Here is a 24,358-nt window from a genome sequence, read left to right as displayed (position 1 = left end):
GGTTTAAGGTAATTTGTTATAGCAGCCATAGAAAACTAAAGCACTCTCTGGTGAATCTATGTCCAGATTCATATATCTTATTGTTCACTTAGTAGGCATCTCAAATATATCCCAAAATAAAACTTTACTTTTAACTCCCCAAAGATGGTCACTCCCTCAGCTTTTCTCTCATCTTGATAAATAGCACCAATCACCCAGTTACTAATACCGGACACCCGGAAGTCATCCTTGTTTCCATCCTTTTTCTCATTCCCTCATACTTAATCCATAATTTTCAATTCTGCTTCCAAATTCAATCTTATATCATCCATTTGAGTTTCACTGTCACCATTTTAAACAATTTTGTTCTCTTTAATATGCAATATGTGCTATATTACAAAACACAAAAGATATTATAAATAGGTATTCGGTGGAAAAGTCCATCTCCTTCCGGCCCTGTCAATGGGATCAGTTTTTTATGTACCCTTCCAGATTATTTTTTTTCACTGCCACCATTCTTTCAGTGCCAATCCATTCTCCATATACTAGCCAAAGTGATATTTAATAAAATCTGTTGGCACTTCCTTATACAAATTCCCTTGAAGTTTGTCCTTTTGTGGCTGAAATGACCTTTTAGTAGCTCCAGGCTAGTTTCCGGAAAACTGCTAGTTCCTAAGTACTCTGCAACTTACAGCTTCATTATTAACTGAAATACATGAAATGCAAAAGTTAGGGTTTGAAATTCGCCTTAGAGCAAGAACTCTGGATGAGTTGTTAAGTTTCACCTGCAGTCAATTATTTAATGGTGGTAAAAAAATGTTTTAATGTTTTGTAACACCAGCTCATTCGAAGTTTGTCATTGGTGACTCGGTAATTTGAAAAGATCATTAAAAGTTCTTTATCAGGGGCGCCTGGGTGGCTCAGTGGGTTGGGCCGCTGCCTTCTGCTCGGGTCGGGATCTCGGGGTCCTGGGATCGAGTCCCCCGTGGGGCTCTCTGCTCGGCGGGGAGCCTGCTTCCCCCCCTCTCTCTGCCTGCCTCTCTGCCTACTTGTGATCTCTGTCAAATTTAAAAAAAAAAAAAAAAGGTCTTTATCAGGCGCCGTGGGAGCCCTCTTCCGCCACCTCTTCTGCGGCTGCCAAGTTCCCCTTCCCCTCTGGACATCCCCGGCTCGACTGGTAGAAGGTTCCCTAAAAGGAGGCCCAGGCAGAGCGCCTTATGATCAGCTGGTATCTGCTTTGTTTGTATCATTATCAACACTTCATCAGTTTTCTAGCAGACACCGTCCAGCAGTGGCGAGGCTTTATCTCAAAAGATGGCTCTGGGGCGGACCGGCGGCACGACAGTATTGTTTTGGTCAGGAACTATGAAACGCCTGAGGGAAGAGAAGGCGTAATTCTCCCTTCAGTGCAAGGCCAAAACAGCTACCACGTGCGAAGACCCGGGCTCTCCAGCGTGCGTGGGCCGCGGAGCAGTAAGCAACGGGGCTGCAACAGACTGGCCGAGTCGGCCACGACGACTGCAGACACTCCACCCCTCTCGACCCGCCCCTTCCAAAAACCGTTTGGCAAGGGGGTGGGGCTCTTCCGGGCGCAGCCAATCAGAGGGTCGCTCTCAGGTTACGTAAGGGCGCGTTCGCCGATTCGGTGCCGAGGGGACGCGTGCAGGGGCGTGCAGGGGTGTGCGGGGCTGTGGTCGGGACTAGAGTCCCCTACGCGCGTGGCCGACTTGCGGAAGCCGCAGGGGCGGACCTGCGCGGGCCCGCCTTCAGTTGCTGCGTTCGGGTGTAGCCCGCGAGGCGCGGCGGCGGCCTGGGAGGGAGCTGCGCGCCAGCGTCTGGTGAGAGCCCCGCGTCGGCCGGGACACGGGGGACGCGCCGGAGAGAGCATCCTCCGGGCCCCCCGCGGCCTCCTGCTCCCGACCCTGTCTCGTGGCCTCCGCAGTCCCGCGGCGGCCTTGGACCTCCCGGCGTTCCCAGGCCCGCACAAGACCCGGGCGTCGCCCTGTCTTCCGCAGGCCTACGTGCCAGGGCCCCTCTGTATTCCCGGCACGGGGAGCAGACAGGTTCGTGGCTGGCCGCGGGCGAGTAGCCGGCAGCAGGGAAGGGCTCCCACCCACGAGCAGTGCTGTCCAGTAAGGAAGCAGGCTGTCCTGGGAGATAGTGAGGGTGCTGTTACGGGGGTGTGCAGGAGAGGGCGGAGAGCTCCTTGACAGACAAGTGGCCCTGAAGTGTAAAGGGTTGAACTAAACGATGGTATTGAAGATCTGAGCCGAACCCTGACTATGTTTTGAGTCTGAGCTTCCTCAGGAGTTTGATAGGTGTTTATTTTTCCTCCCCAATCGGAGCACACCCGTTAAATTGTTAGAGAACGCTAAAGTATTGGCTTCTCCGAAAGGACGAGTGCAATTTAGCGGTCTAAGTTAACTGTTTAACCCAGCTGTAGAGGCTCTGGAAGAAGCCAAAGCAAACTACAGCTCAGGAATAGGTTTCTGAATTCCAGGCCGCTTTTATATAGCCCCTTCCTTCTTGATCCTGAGTCTTATCCCTGCTGCACCCAGGGACGAGTGATATATCATGTTCTTTTCATTGCCATGGGGCCTGGCAGGACCTGGCCCAAAGAAGTTCCAAGGATGTTAATGATCAGATATTAGGCAAACACTGGATGTGGCAGTATCCTGCATGCTGGGTTTGATTTTTGGTTCTGGCAATTATTAACTGTGATTTGGGGCAAGTAAATTATTTCAGTGTCCCCCCTCTGTAAAATGGGGCTAGTGAGAGGACTGTCAGGATGAAATGGTTAAATGCTTACAAAGTTCTTAACACAGTGCTTAGCACCTCAGAAGTACTTCTCAAATGTTTGTTGTTACTGTTTCCTCTGCCCAGTGACTGAGCCAAATGTTTGTGAGTCTTTTTCCACAGCTGAGTGGAATATTTTTCTGGAAAGTGCTGATCACCTTTCGTCTATTTAAAATGGTCAGTCTTGAGAGAATGCAGGAAGTGGTCTTTCAGAATTGGGTTTCTCAGAGATTGCCAGTGAATTCAAGATGAAAGCATACTTCGCTCGCATTTATTTGTATTTTAGTTACAATTTTGGAATTGATAGGTGAAATGGGGGCAAATCCAGTCCCTCCTGACTTCCTGAGCTTTAGGCTTGGGTGTGTGTGGGGGGGGGGTGGTGACTGGCTATGGACAACATACCTACTTCACAGTATCTATTTAAAAGAGTTCTTGTTTTTAAGAATGGAAATTTCAGATGTGCTTAAAAGGACAGAAGACAGTATGACACCTTCTACCAGTCACCAAGATTTAACACATATTAATATGTTACCGTGTTTGTTTCACATCTCTGCTTATGGTTTGGTTTTTTAAAAAAAATAAATGTTAGCTAAAGCCTGAAACCCCATTTTTCTTTCCCTTCCCTCCCTCTCCAGAGGTAACTACTTCCCTGAGTTGGTGTGGAACTTTGCTGTAGATCAATAAATAGCATACAGTAATGTTTTACACGTTTTGAAAAACTTAAAAATGGTACCCTATTGTATCTAACTTTTTAGAATTTGCTGTTTTCCTCTAATGCTCTGTTTCTGAGATTTATTAATGTAGACAAATGTAGACATAGTCCATTCATTTTAATTGCTGTCTCGTATTTCACCATGTAAAGAATCGAGTTTTGCTTTACATTGTACTTTATGCAACTTAAATTGTCCTATTACAGTTTAAGTCCACTTCATCACTCGTTCATTGTTTTGCCGTTTATTCATTCTATCCTGGTCATGGGGACTCTGGTCATAGTTCTCAGTATAAAAATGTGTCTTTGGGTATGATCTCTGATCCAGAGCAAATAATGTATACAGGGCTGAGAAAAAAATTTATTAATTTTGTTTCTGGGGCTTCTATTTGGAAAAGTGAACTAGTTAACATCTATTACGTCGGCTGGTTTCAGGTACTAATTTCAAGGTTTCTAAATATGAGACAGGGTCTTTTTCAGTTCTGTGTGTGTCTCAGCTTTCTTTATAGTGCTCCACACAGAGTAGATACTAAATGTTTGTGACATTGATTGTTTTTACTTTTGGGGCTCTCATAACCCTTCATATATTTAAAGGGATGATGGCCAGCAATTTTCAAAACTTTGCACTTTAGTTTTGATATTTTCAGTGCCTTTAAACTTTCCCATTTTACCATTCAATTCAGAAGCATAATTAAAAGCATTTTTAAAAGCAGGGGATGCAACATCAGTTTATAGAATGTTATCAGTCGTATAATATATGTTGTATGTATTTATAAGCAAATACATCTTTATTTATATATGCACGCTTTACCTGTGAAAGTATAGATAAGAACTAGTAACTTCTAGCTTCCAGGGAGAAAAACTGCATGGCTGTAGAGCACAGATGAGAAGACTCTGCTATATAGCCTCTTGTTATTTCTCAGTTTTAAACCATGTGAATGTACTACCTAAGAAGTAAGTTAAGGTTATTTTAAAAAACCCCAAACTTCTCCCTTTAAAGAGGCATTTTAATGTATTTAAAAGATTTAACTTCTTTCCTGAAAAAAGCTTTGGCCTTAGTAACATTTTTGCCTTTTTCATAGTTTGTTTATTTGGCTACTTTACTCTCGGTTTTAGTAGAATAACCTTTGAGGGGCGCCTGGGTGGCTCAGTGGGTTAAGCCTCTGCCTTCGGCTCAGTCATGATCTCAGAGTCCTGGGATCAAGCCCAGCATCAGGCTCTCTGCTCAGCGGGGAGCCTGCTTCCCCCTCTCTCTCCGCCTGCCTGTCTACTTGTGATCTCTCTCTCTCTCTGTCAAATAAATATATAAAATCTTAAAAAAAAAAAAGATTAAGAAAGCTGACAAAATCGTATTTACAGAGGAAAATTTAAAAAGAACATAATGAGGGGCACCTGGGTGGCTCAGTGGGTTAAAGCCTCTGCCTTTGGCTCAGGTCCTGATCTCAGGGTCCTGGGATCGAGCCCCGCATCGGGCTCTCTGCTCAGCAGGGAGCCTGCTTCCTCCCCTCTCTCTCTGCCTGCTTCTCTGCCTGTTTCTGATCTCTGTCAAATAACTAAAATCTTTGGGAAAAAAAAAAAGAATAACCTTTGAGTTATTTGGTAAATACTAAGCATTTTAGTATTGTGAGGTGATGTTTACATTCTTTTAAAATAAAAACATTGACCAACCATGAAAGATTTGCTTTGCCTCACCCAGCAAGTTGAATATCACCAACATTTTATTCAGCTCAAATTTAATGATCAGTGAAGGAAGGATTATGTACAAGAACATTTAAGACAGCCATTTTTGGAGAAACATTTTTGTCTTTAATGATTAGGTAGTGCTTAGAACTAGTGAATACAACTCTTGACAGAATGCCTATTTCATTATATCATAAATACTTTCTGTTGGGTGGAATTAGCTTTGACTGGAGATTGTTGAGTTCAGAATGGGCCTAATGACGGGGCATTTTGTGTTCTCACAGAAGTTTGAGCCTAATAGAGATGAGATGGCAGCTGATGAGATTTCCAGTGGGGTTTAGAGTTTACCCTGATCTAAAGGGTAACTCCCCTACTCCTGGCATCTTTATTCAAGCTTCTTTGTATGCCTGCTGGCAAAGTAAACATTGACACGCTTCCTGAAGCAAAAGCATTGACTCCATGAGGTGGAATTTTACATTGATACAGAGAAGTTTAAAACATCTCTTATCCCTTGTCCATGGTTTTTACTTTGAATGGAGGCTATAGATGGAGGCAGGAGGGAGAGTGGGTGGGAGAGTGGGTGGATGTGGGGAGAGAAGTCAAGAAAAAGTATATATGTGTTTGGAAGGGCCATAGTGCTCAGAGGAAGGTAGCCGCTAAAAGGAGTGAGGTGAAGAGGAACTGAAGTTTATGTAGAGGTTTTCAGGAAGAGGCAATGCTTAGATGGAGTTTTGAAGGATGAGGAGAAGCCCAGGCAAGAGGGAAAGGAAATTTAACCTAAGGGTACATATATCTACAATACTATATACAGAGATTTGGAGACTCACTGGTAGAACTACAGGTATTTTAGTGTGGCTTTGGCACAGAGTAAGGGTAATTGTAGGTCAGGGAGAAGTGGTTGGAAAGATGGGGTAGGTCCGGGTCAGTAATTTGGACTTTATTCATAGGTTGTATATTCTGTTGAGCATGATAATCAGATTTCTGAACTTTGGAAAGATCACTCTGAAAATCTGTGGGAGGCAGGGCAAGGCTAGAGATAGGCGGACTACTTTGGCAGCTGTTAACGATGGTTCAGACCTAAAATGAGAGGATGGACTGGGGGATGTCCTGGTGGGGATGAAGAGGAGGAGCTAGATTTGAAAGATATTTAGGAGGTGGAGGGGTGCTTGGGTGGCTCAGCTGGTTAAGCGTCTGACTTGATCTCAGCTCTGGTCTTGATCTCAGGATTGTGAGTTCAAGCCCTGCATTGATCTCCACGCTGGGCATGGAGCCTACTTAAAAAAAAAAAGAGAGAGAGAGAGAGATTAAGGAGGTGGAACTGACAGGGCTTAGTAGGTACAGAGTAAGGGACAGAGAAGACAAGGATGTCCAGGGTCAAGGCATTTGGGTGAATGGAAGTTCATAAATGAGTTAGAGAACAAGGAAGGAGGAAAGGAAATGAGGGGAAAAAATGAGTTCGGTTTGGGTGATTGACTTTAAGGTGTGTATGGGTCAGGAGATACCTGGTAGGCATTTGGAATTGTCAGAGGTTTGTAGGCACTGGCTATAGGGGCTAACGAGGCCTCGGAGGTAGGCTTTTTTATTTTACCTTTCTCTTCCTCAGCACTAATCACAGGGCTTTGTATATAGTGGGTGTTTAGTGTGAGGGTAAATAGATCTTATCCCTTACAAGATGTTATCTTGAATCTTGGGGAAGTAATTTCCTCTCTCAAGACGTGTGTTTCCCTTTCTGTAAAGAGAGGGAGTTGAACTAGATCAGTTATACTCAGTAGTCTGGTATGTTGGGATCAGTTGTGAGGTGTGGTAAGTAATTTCTAACTAATAAAGAACTGACGTTTGCTTGCTTTTAAAAGGGAGCTGATTTATGTCACTGTTTCTTAATTGTATTCCAGTGTGTTTTCTCGAGTGTGAGAGGGGTGGAATTAGTCAGCAGGAATTTCCTAGCTCTGGATATACCAGTGGGTGTGTCACATAGGAGTAGGGGTGGAAAAAAAGGTTAAGAAGCACTGTATTAAATCGTGGTTAAAAGGCTTAGAACTAGAAAATTCTGTGTTTTTATCTAGGACCTATCATTCTGATGATAAATAATTTTTATTTTTGCAACTTTAGGAACTCTATTTTAAGAACGTCTCAAAACAAAAGAAACAAGTCATGGAGAAGAATGGGAATAACCGAAAACTTCGGGTTTGTGTTGCCACTTGCAACCGTGCTGATTATTCTAAACTTGCCCCGATCATGTTTGGCATTAAAATGGAACCTGAGTTCTTTGAACTTGATGTGGTGGTACTTGGCTCTCACCTGATAGATGACTACGGGTAAGATGAAAGCATTTTCTAATGATATCCTTCATTGCAACACCGTGTACTAGAGAGAGCTTGGATCTTGTAGCCAAGTGGACCTATCTTCAAATCCCAGTTCTCCCTCTTAGTTTTTATATGGCCTTGGAGAAGTTGCATCTTCAGGTTCCTCAGTTATAAAATGGAGTGAAAACGTATGTTGTAGGTTACTGTGAAAAATGGAGATAATGATACAAATTGTCCATCACACAGAGTAGCTGCTTAATAGGTGCTCGATAAATGATAGCTATAAATATTTTTATCATTACCTGTTACATTCAGGAGAAATGCCACTTATATGGTGTGTGACTCTAATAATGTAACTTCCTGTAATACGTTTTGTGAGTTCTAATGGTACTGCTTTCTTAAAACTCATGTATAGGGACGCCTGGGTGGCTCAGTTGGTTAAGCAGCTGCCTTCGGCTCAGGTCATGATCCCAGGGTCCTGGGATATCGAGTCCCATATCGGGCTCCTTGCTCAGCAGGGAGCCTGCTTTTCCCTCTGCCTCTGCCTGCGCCTGCCTCTCTGTCTGCCTGTGCTCACTCTCTCCGACAAATAAATAAATAAAATCTTAAAAAACAAAACAAAACAAAAAAACCCTCATGTATCGATCTTAAAAAAACAAAAACAAAAAAAACTCATGTATAGATCAATAGTACATCAAGTAGTAGGTAGGAAACAAGATTTTAAAAATTAATTTACAAGATAAATTAGAATGTTATATTGTCATTGGTATTTATTCTGGTGTTTGTTATCACAGTCTAAATTTGAAAAATGAGAGTTGGGAAATCTTAGAGGGAACAGAATGTCTAAACCAAAGGTGAACATTCGGTTTGTTTTTGGTAATAAAGTGGCATTTAGTGCACTCTTGTGGCATAAAAACATTAATGCAGCTTCCCAAGATGGTTAGTAACTACCATATTATATATGAAAGAAGCGCGTGTTAAAGTAAAATTGCTTTTTCAGAGTATTCTTTAAAAGCAAGGCAACAAGGGACGCCTGGGTGGCTCAGTTGGTTAAGCGGCTGCCTTCGGCTCAGGTCATGATCCCGGTGTCTGGGGATCGAGTCCCACATCAAGTCCCACATCGGGCTCCTTGCTCCGCGGGGAGCCTGCTTCTCCCTCTGCCACTCTGTCTGCCTGTGCTCACTCTCTCTCTCTCTCCCTGACAAATAAATAAATAAAATTAAAAAAAAAAAAAGCAAGGCAACAAGAACAACAAAAGTAAACAAAAACCTACCTGTAAAAACCGATTTTCTCTAAGAAAATACTTACAAAGAGTAGAGAAGAAACTGACACATAGCTCAAAAATTCATAGGTTTTAAAAATGTGAAATGAGGGACGCCTGGGTGGCTCAGTGGTCTAAAGCCTCTGCCTTCGGCTCAGGTCATGATCCTGGGGTTCTGGGATTGAGCCCCACATCAGGCTCTCTACTCAGCAGGGAGGCTGCTTCCCCCCCTCTCTCTCTGCCTGCCTCTCTGCCTACTTGTGATCTCTCTGTCAAATAAATAAATAAAAATCTTTTAAAAAAATGTGAAATGAATTCTGGCTCTCTAAGAAAATCCAGTGGGTATTCTTACATAGGACAAAGTAGAAGAAGAATTTTAGCTAGATTCTGAAATAAAGTCTAAGTGGGTTCTTTTACTTCTTTGAGAAAAGTTTGATGGGAAGATTAGTAGTACAGAGGCTTTCAAGGAAATTGGGTTAGGATTCCCCATCTCCCACAGCAAGTAAGGGTGAAAAGGCAGTATTAGTCTCATGAGACTGTTACATAGGACAGTTGACTGGTACTTAATGGAAAAGTCATGTAAAGTACATTCTAACGGAAGTTGGTTGCTTCTGGGAGAGGAACTGGATGACTGGGAAACAAAAGTGAGAAGGTAGCCTTTTCACTGGAGAACCTTTTGTATCTTAAATTTTAAACCACATGAATGTATTATCTGTATTTCAAAGACATTAAAACAAAAAAATAAGCTACCCTCGATTTCAACCACATTGATACTTTTTTTTAAAAAACAGCATTTGGGACGCCTGGGTGGCTCAGTTGGTTAAGCGGCTGCCTTCGGCTCAGGTCATGATCCCAGCGTCCTGGGATCGAGTCCCACATCGGGCTCCTTGCTCAGCAGGGAGCCTGCTTCTCCCTCTGCCTCTGCCTGCCTCTCTGTCTGCCTGTGCTCACTCTCTCTGACAAATAAATAAATAAATAAAATCTTAAAACAACAACAACAACAACAAAAAAACCCCAGCATTTTGGGGGCTCCTGGGTGGCTCAGTGGGCTAAAGCCTCTGCCTTCTGCTCAGGTCATGATCCCAGGGTCCTGGGATCGAGCCCCGCATCGGGCTCTCTGCTCAGCAGGGAGCCTGCTCCCCTTCCTCTCTCTGCCTGCCTCTCTGCCTACTTGTGATCTCTGTCTGTCAAATAAATAAAATCTTTAAAAAAAAAACAACAGCATTTTTATACTCTTTAAGATCTGGGTGAAAAAGGAAATCAAATAAGTAACAACAAACAAGTTAGAAATTCACTTGTTCATTTATTTCATATGAGTCAGTGATACAAAACATTAAAACATTTTAGAGCAGTTTTAGGTCTACAGCAAATTGAGCAGGTGGTACCGGGGTTACCCGTATGCCTCTCTGCCTCCACACATGCCTAGCATCCCCCATTATCAGTGTCAGCCCTCCACCTCCAGGGGTACATTTGTTTACATTACATTTTGAGAGCAAGAGCATGCATGTGCACGCAAGTATGGGGAGGGGGAGAGGGAATCCTAAGCGGCCCGACCTCACAACCCCAAGATCATGTACCTGAGCCAAAATCAAGAGCCAGACGCTTAACCGACTGAGCCACCTAGGTGCCCACCCAGGTGGTATAAATTCTGTATGTTTCGACAAATGTGTAATGACTTGAATCTACCATTATAGTATCAGAATTGTTCCAGTGCCCTAAAAATGTGTTCTATAACCATCTCCATAGATTTTACTATCTCCATAGATTTGCCTTTTCCAGAGTGTCATGTGGTTGGAACCATAGAGTATGTAACCACTTCATACTGGTTTCTTGCACTTAGTAACATGCCTTTAAGTTTCCATGTGTCCATGTATGTCCATGGCTTGATAGTCCTTTCTTTTTAGTGCTGAATAATATTCCATTTTCTGGATGTACCATAGTTTATTTATTCATTCATCTACTCAGGGCATCTTAGTAACTTCCAGGTTTGGGCATTTATGAATACAGCTGCTGCAAATACCCAGTTTTCAGAAGTTAGTGTGGTCCTAAGTTTTTAGCTCCTTTGGGAAATAGTAAGAGCCTGGTTGCTGGTTTGTATGATAAGAATATACTTAGTTTTGAAAGAAACCACTGAGCTGTCTTCCAAAGTGGCTGTATCGTTTTGTATTCATACCATCACTGAGTGAGTGTACCTGTTGCTCCACTGTCCTTGTGAGCATTTGGTGATACCAGTGTTCTGCTTTTGGCCTTTCTGAAAGGTATGCAGCAGTATCTGTTTTAATTTGCATTTCCATCATGATATAAGATATGGAGCATTTTTGTATGCTTATGTGCCAGTTTTACATTATGTTTGGTAAGGTGTCTGTTAAGGTCTTTAGTTTGTTTTTAAGTAAGATTATTATTTTTTTTAATTTTTAAAATTTTTATAGGGGCACCAGGGTGGGTCAGTTAAGCACCTGACTCTTAATTTTGGTTTAGGTCATGATGTCAGGGTCATGAGCTTGAGCCCCATGTCAGGCTCTGTGGTGGGCGTGGAGTCTGCTTGAGATTCTCCCTCTCCCTCTGCACAGCAGCACCCCCCCATCCCCCGGCCCACAGCACAGGCATGTGCGTGCTCACTCTCTTAAAAAAAAAAAAAAAAGAAAAGTTGTTTTACTGTTGAGGTCTAAGCCCATGGACCAAACAAATTCTAAGAGAAATTAGAAAAATCCTTTTAACTGAATAATAAATATTATAGTATATCAGAATTTGTGGGTATAGATGAAGGAATGCTTGGAGGAAATTTTTGCCTTTAAATACTTCTGTTAAAAAGGAGTTTAGAGCAGCGCCTGGGTGGCTCAGTGGGTTAAGCCTCTACCTTCGGCTCAGGTTATGATCTCGGGGTCCTGGGATTGAGCCCCGCATCTGGCTCTCTGCTCAGCAGGGAGCCTGCTTCCCCTCCACCCCCGCCTGCCTCTCTGCCTGCTTGTGATCTCTGTCTGTCAAATAAATAAATAAAATCTTAAAAAAAAACACAAAACAAAGTTTAGAGAGGCACCTGAGTGGCTCAGTTGGTTAAGCTTCTGAGATTGTACTTTGGCTCAGGTCCTGATTCCAGGGTCCTGAGTTTGAGCCCCACCTCGGGCTTTCTGCTCAGTGGAGCCGCTTCTCCCTCTCTCTCTCTCTGCTGCTCCCCATGCTTGTGCAGGCATGCTCTCTATCTATCAAATAAATAAATAAAATCTAAAAAAAAAAAAGTTTAGTTAGTCTGTTTGAGTTTCTTCCTCCCTCTCCTGCTATCGCCCCTCCCCGCCAATTCTCTCTCTTCTCTCTCAAATAAATCTTAAAAAAAAAAAAAAGTCTACTTCTTGGTTTGTCTCTCTCTTTTTTTTCCCCTTTGTTTGGAAATAACACCAATCTTACATAGACTCTCTTGGAAAACAGACAAGCAGAGAATTTTCCCAGATTGTTTTATAAAGTCAGCATAATCTTGGGATGCCTCGGTGGCTCAGTCGGTAAGCATCTGCCTTTGGCTGAGGTCATGGTCCCAGGGTCCCGGGATCCAGCCCCACGTTGGGCTCCCTCTTTAGCAAGGAGTCTGCTTCTCCCTCTGCCCCTCCCCCAGCTTGTGCTCGCTCTTGCCCTCAAAATCTTAAAAAAAAAAACAAATCTTGATAATAAAACCTGACAAAGACATTGTAAGAAAAAAATTCAGACTAGTATCTCTTATGAGCATAGACATAAAATTTTAAAAAATATATTAAATCACATCCAGCAATTTAAAAAACAGGTAATACATTGTGACCAAATAGGTTGATCTCGGGAAATCAAGATTGATATAACATTTGAGCATCAGTGTTACTCACCTCTTAACAGAATAAAGGGGAAGCACATATGATCATCTCAACAAATGTCAAAAAAAATTGACAAAATTAACCCAGTATGATTTAAAAAAAACTCTAAGCAGATTTTGAATAGAAGGGAAATTCCCCAATCTGATAAAGGCCATCAGTGGGAAAACCTACGGCTAACTAAAAGTAAGCTTCCCCCTGAGAGAGAGAGCAAGGTAAAGATTTTTGCTTTTACCACCTCTCTTCAGCTTGTGCTAGACTATAACAGCCGGTGTAATAAAGTGAGAAATAGACAAGAAGACATAGACTGTTTTTTTTAGAGGCAGTATGATAGTTTTATAGGAAAATGCGAAGGAATCTATAAAATGACTACTAGACCATCCATATGATGTAAAATGATGTAAAGAATCTTTCATGATCTGGGAATATATGAAATGGATTAAATAGATTATAAAATGGATTAAATAGGTTATAAAATAGATTATAAACTATACATAAAGGGGCTAGAAAGAAATCAAAATGATTTACATTGGTATTGCTGAGTGGCAGGTTTAGGGATGATAATTTTATGTATTTTCCAATTAAAAATATGTTTATAACAATTATATAGAATTACATTATATATTCTAAATATATCTATATTTAGGGAAAAAGAGCCGGATCTTTTATTTATTTATTTATTTTTTTAAAGAGCCGAATCTTTTAAAATCTAGTCATAATAGAAATTTCGAGGCATTGAGAATTGCAGCTGTTATTGAAGCATTAAAGAGACTTGAAACTGCATGTTTTAGCCAACTTTTAAAATTTTTTAATTGAAAGAATTTATTTGAGAGAAAGTGTAGGGGGAGGGGCAAGAGAGAGAAGGAGCAGACTCCCTGCTGAATGCGGAGCCAGATCTGGGACTGTAAGGATCTTGACCTGAGTTGAAACCAAGAGTTCGCCACTTAACTGACTGAGCCACCCAGGCACCCCTTCATAGTCAATTTAATGCTGTAAAACCTACATTTACACCCCATTCCAAATTATGCTGCATTAGTGGTACAGTACAAATTCAGAAGATAATTTTCATCATTCAGAAATTTATAGTATAAAAAAAAAGAAATTTATAGTATAGTGACATGTCAAGTATTCTGATTTTCCTATTTTTAAAAAAAAGTGTGCTTTGGTTTTATAAGTAACTTTTTTTAAATTAAGTAGCATATTTCTTTTTAAAAAATTTATATAGGGAGAAAGAAAAGAAGTTAACCACCAAAAACTCTGGTCTCTGTTTTAATAAAAAAAATTCTCCTTCAGGTGCTTCTCTATCCAGGTACTGACCAGGGCAGTAGTGAGACTTTGCGGGTCTGGATGTGCTATCTTGATCTGGGTGGTGGCCGCAGGGGTATTCATGTAAAATAATCAAGCAATCTATGCACTTATGATCTGTGCTGCTTAGTTTTTGTGTATACTTCAGTTTGTCTGTTTTAACAAGTAGATTTTATAAAATATTTCTCCCTTCAGGGTTGATGTTATGGCTTTTTTCATATGTTTTTATGGCCCTGTGTTGAAGAACATGCTCTCATATCTTTATTTCTTTTCTGCTTTAGGAACACATACCGCATGATTGAACAAGATGACTTTGACATTAACACCAGGCTGCACACAATTGTTAGAGGGGAAGATGAGGCAGCCATGGTAGAATCAGTGGGCTTGGCCCTAGTGAAGCTACCAGATGTCCTTAATCGCTTGAAGCCTGATATCATGATTGTTCACGGAGACAGGTTTGATGCCCTGGCTCTGGCTACATCTGCCGCCTTGATGAATATCCGAATCCTTCACATTGAAGGTGGGGAAGTCAGTGGGACCATTGATGATTCTATCAGACATGCCATAACCAAACTGGCTCATTATCATGTATGCTGCACCCGGAGTGCAGAGCAACACCTGATATCCATGTGTGAGGACCATGACCGCATCCTTCTGGCGGGCTGCCCCTCTTATGACAAGCTTCTCTCTGCCAAGAACAAAGACTACATGAGCATTATTAGGATGTGGTTAGGTACGTATCAAACTTTAATCAGTCTAATGGTGGTTTTGTCTGTTTGGGTATGTTCAGTTTTTGTTTTTTTTTTAGAAACTATTGAATGTAGAATATTCCATTAGAATTCAGAAGGCTAAAGTTTTAGTTCATAGATCTCACCCTATGGTATGACTTCAGCTCTCTGAGACTCACCTTTTCTGTGGAATAGTCTTATTGGATTGAATTTTTTTTAAATCTGTGCTATAGTTTATAGAATGGTATGCTTTTAATCCATTAAATATGCTATGGGTAAATATTTAGTTACAAGGAGTGATCCTGATATAACAACAAGGGGGGGAAAAGCAAGCTACAGAATTATATGTATAATATGATGCTATTTTAATAAAATCTTTAACATAATGGAAAGATGAAGAAGTATGTATACCAAATCATTTATAATGTTGACTTCTGGTTAGTAGAGTTATGGGTGTTTTGGTTTTTGTTTTCCTGTATTTTGTTTTTTGGGGAATGAAAATACTTTTTTTAAAAGATTTATTTGGCAGAGTGAGTGTGGGGGGAGGGGGAGAGGGAGAGAGAATCCCAAGCAGACACCATGCTGAGCATGGAGCCCTACTTGGGGCCTGATCCCATGACCCTGAGAGCACAACCTGAATTGAAACCAAGAGTCAGATGCTGAACTGTGCTACCCAGGTGCCCCTGATAAAACTATTTTTAATTTTAACATCTCTCATATGAGGTTGTTGGAATACTTAGATAATATTGAAGGCAGTAAGCTATAATTACTAGTATAAGGGGCTGTGGTAATTATAATGAAAGCAAAAGTCATAGTTGTACCATTAGTATTATTTCTGTAAATAGCCTTAAGTTCTGAAATCTTCACTGATCAATGATCTAGCTTCCTGGAAATTACCTTTTTTGAATAAGAGGCAAAGAAAATTGTTTGATAAACAGAATGTCATTGCTTAATTTACAGCAAGAGTACTATCTAGAGGGCAACTCAAGATTATTCTTCAACATTTGGGACTCTCCTTTTTTAAAGAGGTAGATCTGTAGTATAATGAAATTAATCAATAGAAAATTGATTTAGTGGGGCACCTGGGTAGCTCAGTTAGTTAGCCACTGACCCTTGATCTTAGCTCCGGTCTTGATCTCAGGGACATGAGTTCAAATCCTGTGCTGGGCTCCACAAAAAATTGATTTAGTGATTGTGTGTGAGTCTGTGTGTGTGTGTGTGTGTGTGTGTGTGTGTGTGTGTGTTTATGTATGTATGTATGTATATATATATTTTTAGCAAGTGCGGGGAGGGACAGAGGGAGAGAATCTTCAGGCAGACTTCCTGCTGGGTGCGGAGCCCACATGGGGTTTGATCCCACAACCCATGAGATTGTGACCCTGAGACAAAACCAAGAACTCAATAGACTGAGCCACCCTGGTACCTTGTGATTGTGTATATTTTTAATTTAGATCACATTAGAACAAGTAAGGAACAGGGTTTTCCTATAATGTGTTAATTCAATCTATGTATTTCTTACCCTTGCACAGATATTAGTTATCAAGGAGCCTGTCTAGAAGAACTTTTTTTTTTTTTTTAAAAAGATTTTATTTATTTGAGAGAAGGAGAGAGGATGAGCTGGGTGGAGGGCCAGAGGGAGAGAGAAAAGCAGGCTCCAGCTGAGCAGGGAGCCTGATGTGGGGCTGGATCCCAGGACCCTGGCATCAAGACCCAAGCCAAAGGCAGACACTTAACCAACTGAGCCACCCAGGTGCCCCTCCTTTTTGTATGCTTTAAGTGAATACCTTGCATTCTGATTATTCTGTTTGCTCTAGATGGTTTCTGAAAAACGGTATTTCTGAAAAACTTGTAATGAGTAGAACATAACCCTTACAAAGCAAAATGTGGCAAGACTATACTTGTGGGGCTTAAGGTTCTATTTGGAACCATTTCAGCAGCTTCTTTATAAAAAGAAGGATGACAAAACAGCAAAAACGATTTTTTTTTTTTTTTTTGTAAAGCCGGTGGAAAAGAAAAGACAGTGAGTCAAAGCCACCCACCCGTGGCTGTATGTTTTGTACAAAACCTGTAACTACTTCTCCACCTGCAACTTCGGATGGTATTACTCTGCTTCTAGGAAGAACAGGGTTGGGTAGGCCACTCAGAGCGTGCAACGTCGTCATCAGAACATGAATAAATAACAGTCCTAGTAAAAATATTAGCATATTGTTAAAAAGACTTGGGGCACCTGGCAGGTCCCATTAGTTAAGTGTTTGACTCTTGATTTCAGCTCTGGTCATGATCTCAGGGTCATGAGATCGGGCCCTGTGTCTGGCTCTGTGCTGGGCATGGAGTCTGCTTAAGATTCTTTCTCCCTCTCCCTCTGCCCCTCTCCCTCCCTCTCTTTAAAAAAAAAAAAAAAGGTTAAGAAGACTTGTTAAATTCCTAATAATGAAAGAAATACCACAGTAAATCGAGAACTTCACAACATTAAACAAAATGATGATACCTTAATGGAAAGTGTTGTGTAGAAGGGCTGAGTGAGACAAAGCAGAGTGATGTCAGAAATTGCACATCGAGGAACAAGAGGTTTCATGTTTAGTCTCTTCCTTTTGGTTCCCACCAATGAGAAAATGCAGTAGCTCAGAGACATAAACCTTAGAAGGTGGAAGGGTATCTCTAGGAACGTACTGATCCTACACTCTGCAGGGAAATAGCCATTACTGTTATTTCTTGTTCTCTTATTTCTGTTAGCTATGCATTAAAGTCGTCTTGAGCTTCATCAGTTCATTCATTGCTGACAATTCATTAGAAACACTGGTTAGAAATGGGGAAGATTTACATTTTTCTAATGCTTTGAAATATTTTGAATTTTAAAGCAACAGATTCTAGTGACTGCCGTTTAAAGTTACGTACTTTGTGGCAGCAAGCGCCTTTTGCTGGATTCTAGGACTTGTTCCTCTGTGTTCTTACCATTTGATCCTATATTCAGATACTGTGCCTGGGATGTGGCAAACTTTTTTTCTTAGAATTTCTAAGCACAGACTTTGGGATCTTACTTTTTAGAATTTGCTTTTTCCTCTTTAAGATTCTTAACTAATGAAGCACTGTGGTTTGATTTTCTTTAAACAGGTGATGATGTAAAATCTAAAGATTACATTGTTGCGCTACAGCACCCTGTGACCACTGACATTAAGCATTCCATAAAAATGTTTGAATTAACACTGGATGCGCTTATCTCATTTAACAAGCGGACCCTAGTTCTGTTTCCAAACATTGATGCAGGTAATTGAAACTGAAGTTATGCCACCTACTTCTCCGATGTTATGTTTCTATTATGTCTTCTTTTAACTGCCCCTTCTATCTTGCTGATCTTACCATTGAAGCCATTGTAGTCTGAAATGCATTCCATTTATTAGGGGATCACTGAGTTTATAGCAGATGGAAGTTTGTGATGTTTCTGCCAAGTTTAGTAGAAATTGAATAGGAAAGAAATACTACAAAAAATTTCTCCAACCTCCACTGTAGTTCCAAATTTAGTCTCTTTCCTCCAGTTTCCACCAGTGAGAAAATGCAGTAGCTAAAAGACATTAACCTTAGAAGGTGAAAGGGGATCTCTAGGAAAGTAATGATCCTAGTGAGTGCCGTAAACTAGCCACTGTTGTTATTTCTTGTTTTCTTACTTATTTATATTAGCTATACCTTGGTCTTGGGCATAGGCAGCTGAAATCTGGAGTCCCCAACCAGTTCATCCTCAAGCCTGATCTCGACCTCCTACTGGTGGACGGTACTGTAGCCTTTGGTGCTGGTGAGACCTTAAGCAGGTTAATGGGAAGATGAGATATAAATGAGAAATGCAGAGCAGGGCCTGATACTGCAGAACTTTGAATTATTGGTTTAGTTGATACCACTTACTGCTGAGATTTTAGGCATTTTTTTGATGAAGGAGGCAGGACCCTTCTCTGCAATACCAAGATGTCACCATCTTACTCTGAAGGTATCCCTCTCCTAGTGTCTCTTGAATAATCTTTTCTGTTTGGGGAAACAATGTAGGATGTTAGCTGGAAAAAAAGAAATGAAGACTCCCCAACCCAGGTTTCATCCAGGTGGTGTACTAGTATCGCAAAAACCTTAATATTGATTCCTCTAATCCTTTCAATTTTCTGTAAACATTTGGTAATTAATTATATGTCTCTCATTCAGTATTCATTGTCAGCGATAACTCTGTTTGTTACATACATTCCTGATTGTATACACTTTAGAATTAGAGATATTTTTCCCCTAGGAAAGTAAAGGGTCCAAGGAGTACCTAAATCCTGTCTGGTACTCACCTCTCCTCCTCACAGGGTTTTTGATAAAATACACACAAGGAACAATAGGGAAATAATCATGGCATCTCTTTATCATTTTGTGATCTAGGGCCCAATTCCCCAACAAAGCAGAGTAGAAGTAGTGTCTGGTTTAGGCTTAAGGCCAGAGAAAGCCTTTACTGAGCCCAAATCTGAATCTTGGAATAGTGCCATCTTCTGGCATACCAAATACTGCGGTAATTATAGTCAGTGGCTAGCGTGCTCCAGCAGGACTGGGCATAGAGAGAGGCGGCCAGGCCTGCCGTAAGGACTTAGACCCTGAATCTGTTACCTACCTTGCCACAGAAAATGTTAAAAAGAGAGAAAACACATGCGTGTCCAGCTTTTCTTAAGTCAGTAGCTCCCTGCCCACTAGTGAACACAGTGTGGTAACACAGTGTGGTCTGTGGTCCCTGTCCTGCTGTCTAACCAATCTTGATAGCAACCTTGTCCCTTCTAGATGGTAGCTAGGAAAGGGTGAGAAAGAGGCAAGCTGTGCATTAAATATTGCCTCCCTTTCATACATTTGTAACATTTTAAAAAAATCATGCATTTGAAATAAAGTATCAGCTACAGTATCAGAATCTACATGTATTTTCTTGGCGCTCAGTCCATGAGAGTGGGAGTGCTGTCCAGTTGAGCTGTTAAAGTAACTATGAGCCTAGCTGAGGCAGAGGCGCTCTGATCAGCTCAGTGTGTGGAACCCAAGACTTTTCAATTGAGGAACTCCCTGCCTAAGACATAGAGACTGCTGGAGTGTCTTTGAACCTCTTAATTGCTGTTTAAGGTAGAGCTTTTCCTGGGGGCATTAATAACAGGCATTTACTTTGCTGAATCTGTTTGAAAAGTCCCAGATGTTGCTGTTTAAAGTTCCTAGATGAAGTGAATAAAATACATCTCCCTTGCTGATCTTCAAAAAAAAAAAAAAAAAAAGTTCCTAGATGAGCTGAAGTAGAGAGCTGACCAGATATTTTAGTTATTCATCATTCCTGAAAAGATTGGTAATTAAAATTACTATCTCCCTAATAACCATCGTGAATTTTTATAGGGTGGTTTTTTGAAATGGGGCTTTACTTGCCAGGGGAAATGGTTTATCTCATAAACCATTTAACAGGTGGTTCTTTCCATTTTCGTAGGGAGCAAAGAAATGGTTCGAGTGATGCGGAAGAAGGGCATTGAGCATCATCCCAATTTCCGTGCAGTGAAACATGTCCCATTTGACCAGTTTATACAGCTGGTCGCCCATGCTGGGTGTATGATTGGGAACAGCAGCTGTGGAGTCCGAGAGGTTGGAGCTTTTGGAACACCTGTGATCAATCTGGGAACACGTCAGATTGGAAGAGAAACAGGTATTTGCCTCAGTTTGTGTCTCAGCTGACTAGAAATATATATAGAATCAGTGGCTCCTGCCCACTGGTGAACACAGTGTGGTCACTGTCCTGCTGTCTGACCAGTCGGAGTAGCAACTTGGCCTCCGTTGGTGTAGGCAATAGCTAGGGAAGTGTGAGGAGAGAGGCATTAAATATGGGCTCCCCCTTACACATCTGTGACATTTTTTTTATCATGTATTTGAATTATTACAAGGTTTGCCTGTATCGGTGCTGGCATGCACTTTTATGAACAAGTGAGTGAATGAGGTAGATGGCCAGTTGTTGCCTAAAATCTGTAAATAGCACAAAGTGATTATCAATTTTTTTAAGGCCTCCACTTAACATTTTTATTGTCTTTATAATGTCAGAGCTTAGATTTTCTTAGCTGATTATGGTCTTTGATGGCTGTATTTAAGGTAGAATGATTGTGTTATAAGTATATGAATGCCAGTCTTTCATTTGTGGCTATAGTAGAGTTCCTTTAATGAGTACTTTAGAGCATGGAAATTCTTTTTTTTTTTTTTAAGATTTTTAAAAATTTATTTGACAGAGAGATAACTAGGCAGAGAGGCAGGCAGAGAGAGAGGGGAAAGCAGGCTCCCTGCTGAGCAGAGAGCTCGACGTGGGGCTCGATCCCAGGACCCTGGGATCATGACCTGAGCTGAAAGCGGAGGCTTTAACCCACTGAGCCACCCAGGTGCCCCTAGAGCATGGAAATTCTAAGTAAGATGCCCCCTTAACAGAAGTGTAAGAAGGATAATTATTAATGAATTTGCTGGTCAAGTTAGATCTTGTTATTAATATTAGTCCAAATTCTAATAATATCCATATAAATACATTTCTGTAGCTAATGGAAGTATATGTACTTTGCGGGTAAAGAACTGGACTAGAATCAGAGAGGTTCGTTCCAGCTCTGCTCTTTCTGTGTTCGTAGTTGCTAGCCTGATTTTCTGTTACCTTGAGGTCTTCTTCCTCTTTCTTTCCCAACGTACTACTTTGTTCCCCACTTCACAGAGAAAATACAACCCATTGAATGGAAATTCTCTCAACTTCATTCATTAAGAAAATATTTAATAAGCACCTACTGTGTTTAGGCACTGGGATTTGGCAGTACATTATACTAACCAGGGCTGAGCTCTCACGTAACTTTATTCTAGAGGGAGGGGAGATTGATGATAGACCAAAAAAACAAGTATCAGACCTTCTGGGTGCTGTGTAGCCTGTAACACAGGTAATATGATGGGATACATTAGATGACAAGACCTCGTCGAGGAGATGACACTTCAGCTGAGACCTGAGTGACAATGAATCTGCTATGTGAGGATCAGGGAGGAAAAGAGGAAACAGCCAGTGTGAAGACCGTAAGATGGGAACAAGCCTGATGTGGCTGAGAAACAGAAGGGCCAGTGTAGCTGTAGGGTAGAGGCAAGAGGAAGAGTGATAGGAGATGATGTTAGAGAAGGAAGTAGACCTCTGTAAGTCAGGTTAAATAATCTGGGATGTATTTCTAAGTATCATGGGAAGCCATTTATGGGAGGAGGACACGATGTGACTTGCATTTTGGAAAGACCACTCTGCTGCTCCATGCAGAGTGGAGTATGGTGGGACAGGACTGGAAGCAGGGAGACCACTTAAGAGTTTCAGTTCATATGAGAGCTGATAGTGGCTTAGAGTACCTGGTAATAACAGAGAGGGACAAAGTTTAGGTCTGGGGTTTGTTAGAGTACTTGCTGCTTGGATGTGAGCAGTGAAAGGAAAAAATTTCTAGATTTTTGGATTGAGCAGCGGGGTACTCTTTCCTGACAAAGGGGACACTGCAGGAGGAACACATTTGGGAGGGTGGAATTAAGAGTTCTCCAATAGCCATGTTAAATTTGAGATGCCTATCAGATTTCAAAGTGGACGTGGCAAGCAAGCAGCTCTGATAGTTGTAGGGAGAGTCAGAGTTGGGAGATAGAAATTTGAGAGTGATTGATATGTGGATGGTGTGTAGTTAAGATATCTGTTCATCTGCTGTAACAGAGAGACCCAAAATAATAGTGTCTAAATAAGTTAGATTTTCTTTCTCATTGGTATAGCTCCATGGTCATCAGAGAATTAGCCTCTGTCCGTCTTCCTGATAGATGCTCCAACTCTTACTGTCAGGTCCACATTTTAGCCATTGGGAAGGAAGAGAGGAAAGGTGTCCTTCTTTATAAAAGCACAACTTGGAAGTTGCAAATATTTCTTCACATATCCTATCAGAATATAGTCACAGGGTCACATCTAGGTGTAGGAGAAGCTGAAGAATATAGTCTTTAGCTCAATTATCAGACGTGCAGCTAAAAATTCTGTTACAAGTACAGAGAAAGGATATGGAGGATAATGGTGCCCTCTGCCAGAGATGTCATTTCAAACGAAGGGACTACATGAGATTGCCCAGGGGCGACATGTAAATAGGGAAGAGAATGGAGCCCAGGACCAGCCGCTGGAGCCCTTCAGCATTTAGAGTTCCAGTGAGGAGGAAGGGGCTGGCAAGGAAGACTGAAAAGAAAATGCCAGTGAGGTCAGAAGAAATCCAGGAGGGTGATAGCAGTAAAGCCCAGAAAAGAAGTTGTTTTGAAGAGACAGAGTTGACTCTGCAGAGAGCTGAAGGACTATGCAGACAGACAGTTGAACACTGGATTTGCAGCAGATCTTCTGTTGTCAAAGGCAGTCTTGTATGTTCTGTCACTTAGATAAGCACAGGCCTGTCCATCCTTTTGTTCTTAACCTACTTACTTTGAAGGGTGTGGCATCTCTCTGTCCTGCCCACTGCTCAGCCTTCTACCCATGTTCTAGATCCCCACCCTTCCTGCCTTTTCTGGGACCTCAGGGGCATCCTTTCTCTGCCATGGATCTTCAGCCTCCTTCTCACTGAAACATGCCTCAGCCTCTCACATCTTAGAACAACCCCACTCCTCTCTGTAGCTACCACTCTTCTCTTCTCTTCTTAGCCAGATCTATTGAAAAATATGGCCATTTTCACTGTATTGACTCCATTACATTGGTCAGAAAATACATGGAAACAAAGTGGTTGAACAGCCAGCTGAGTAGATGGCAGGTGGATGGAGAGAGTGGACACACTAGACGACTAGGGCAGGGAGGGGTATGCAGGTGCTAGATTCATGCATGCCATTTATTTCAATAAATCAATAAATTTATTCTCTTTGGGAATAAAGGACCCTAGTGTTCTTAAGTATTTGATACATGGAAATCTTGCTGAGAGTGCTTTAAAACGTATAAAGGAGAAAAGCTGATGTTGCTCTAATGGACTCATTTGAAGTCCTCTGGGTTTCAGGTTTAATTATGAGCACAGTACAACACAGTGCTAATTTCTTTATTCTTTGGACATTTCCACTTTCAAATCATTGTAATGTGTCACTGGGTTCACCTAGGGGAGAATGTCCTTCATGTCCGGGATGCTGATACCCAAGACAAAATACTGCAAGCATTGCACCTTCAGTTTGGTAAACAATACCCTTGGTGAGTATATACTCCTTCTAAAGTGATTTCAAAGGGGAGCTGCCTTGGGTACCATTTTTAAGCTGTGATCATTCTTCAGTCATTTTAACAGAGCTTTCATTCTACATCCATCAGGGTCCCCTAGCTGCAAGTGAGACAGGGCTTGCTAATAGAACCCCTGTTATTCTACCAAGGGTTCAAATGGAGGGTAACTTCTTTTATTTGTCTCAGTTAATTAATATAGCACTTCTGCCAGGAAATACTTCTTGAGCCTATTTTGACTTTTTGTAAATAGTAGAAAATAATTGATTTTCTTTAAAAATAGTCTAGTTCAACCTTGTAATTCAGACTGCTCTCCTCTCTCTTTCAAAGTAATGAGATTTTCCTATATTTGAATGTTTAAATTCTGAAAATAACCATTTTTCCCATGAATGCAGAGATGAAGAAAGCAATAAATAAAATTTGTTGTCCCAAAATAGGTTACATTCTGAAATTGGCTTAACTAACATAATTTGTCCTTAATGATAGAGGCATTCGTTAATGGTATCTGAGGCTGAAAATAGCTGTATTTCAGTCAACAGTAGAA

The 24,358-nt window shown here is 41.3% G+C and overlaps 1 protein-coding gene across 2 annotated transcripts in view; it reads left to right on the top strand.

The window, feature by feature from the left end:
• The first annotated feature begins 1,629 nt into the window (after positions 1 to 1,629).
• The window catches only part of GNE (glucosamine (UDP-N-acetyl)-2-epimerase/N-acetylmannosamine kinase), a 34,290-nt gene continuing 11,561 nt past the window's right edge, over positions 1,630 to 24,358 (top strand). Inside the window, exons 1-6 of one of the 2 annotated variants that reach the window (XM_080820721.1) lie at positions 1,630 to 1,817; positions 7,274 to 7,479; positions 14,145 to 14,596; positions 17,703 to 17,855; positions 20,056 to 20,268; positions 23,706 to 23,793. In XM_080820721.1, coding sequence (XP_080676847.1) covers positions 7,316 to 7,479; positions 14,145 to 14,596; positions 17,703 to 17,855; positions 20,056 to 20,268; positions 23,706 to 23,793 — 1,070 coding nt within the window. In that variant the 5' untranslated portion in view covers positions 1,630 to 1,817; positions 7,274 to 7,315. Of the gene's footprint in view, positions 2,043 to 7,273; positions 7,480 to 14,144; positions 14,597 to 17,702; positions 17,856 to 20,055; positions 20,269 to 23,705; positions 23,794 to 24,358 lie in introns of both variants that reach the window. The other variant, XM_080820722.1, reaches the window with a different exon arrangement.

The sequence above is a fragment of the Martes martes genome, assembly GCF_963455335.1.
Source record: "Martes martes genome assembly, chromosome: 12".
Taxonomy (NCBI): domain Eukaryota; kingdom Metazoa; phylum Chordata; class Mammalia; order Carnivora; family Mustelidae; genus Martes; species Martes martes.
This window is presented reverse-complemented; position numbering and strand designations above follow the sequence as displayed.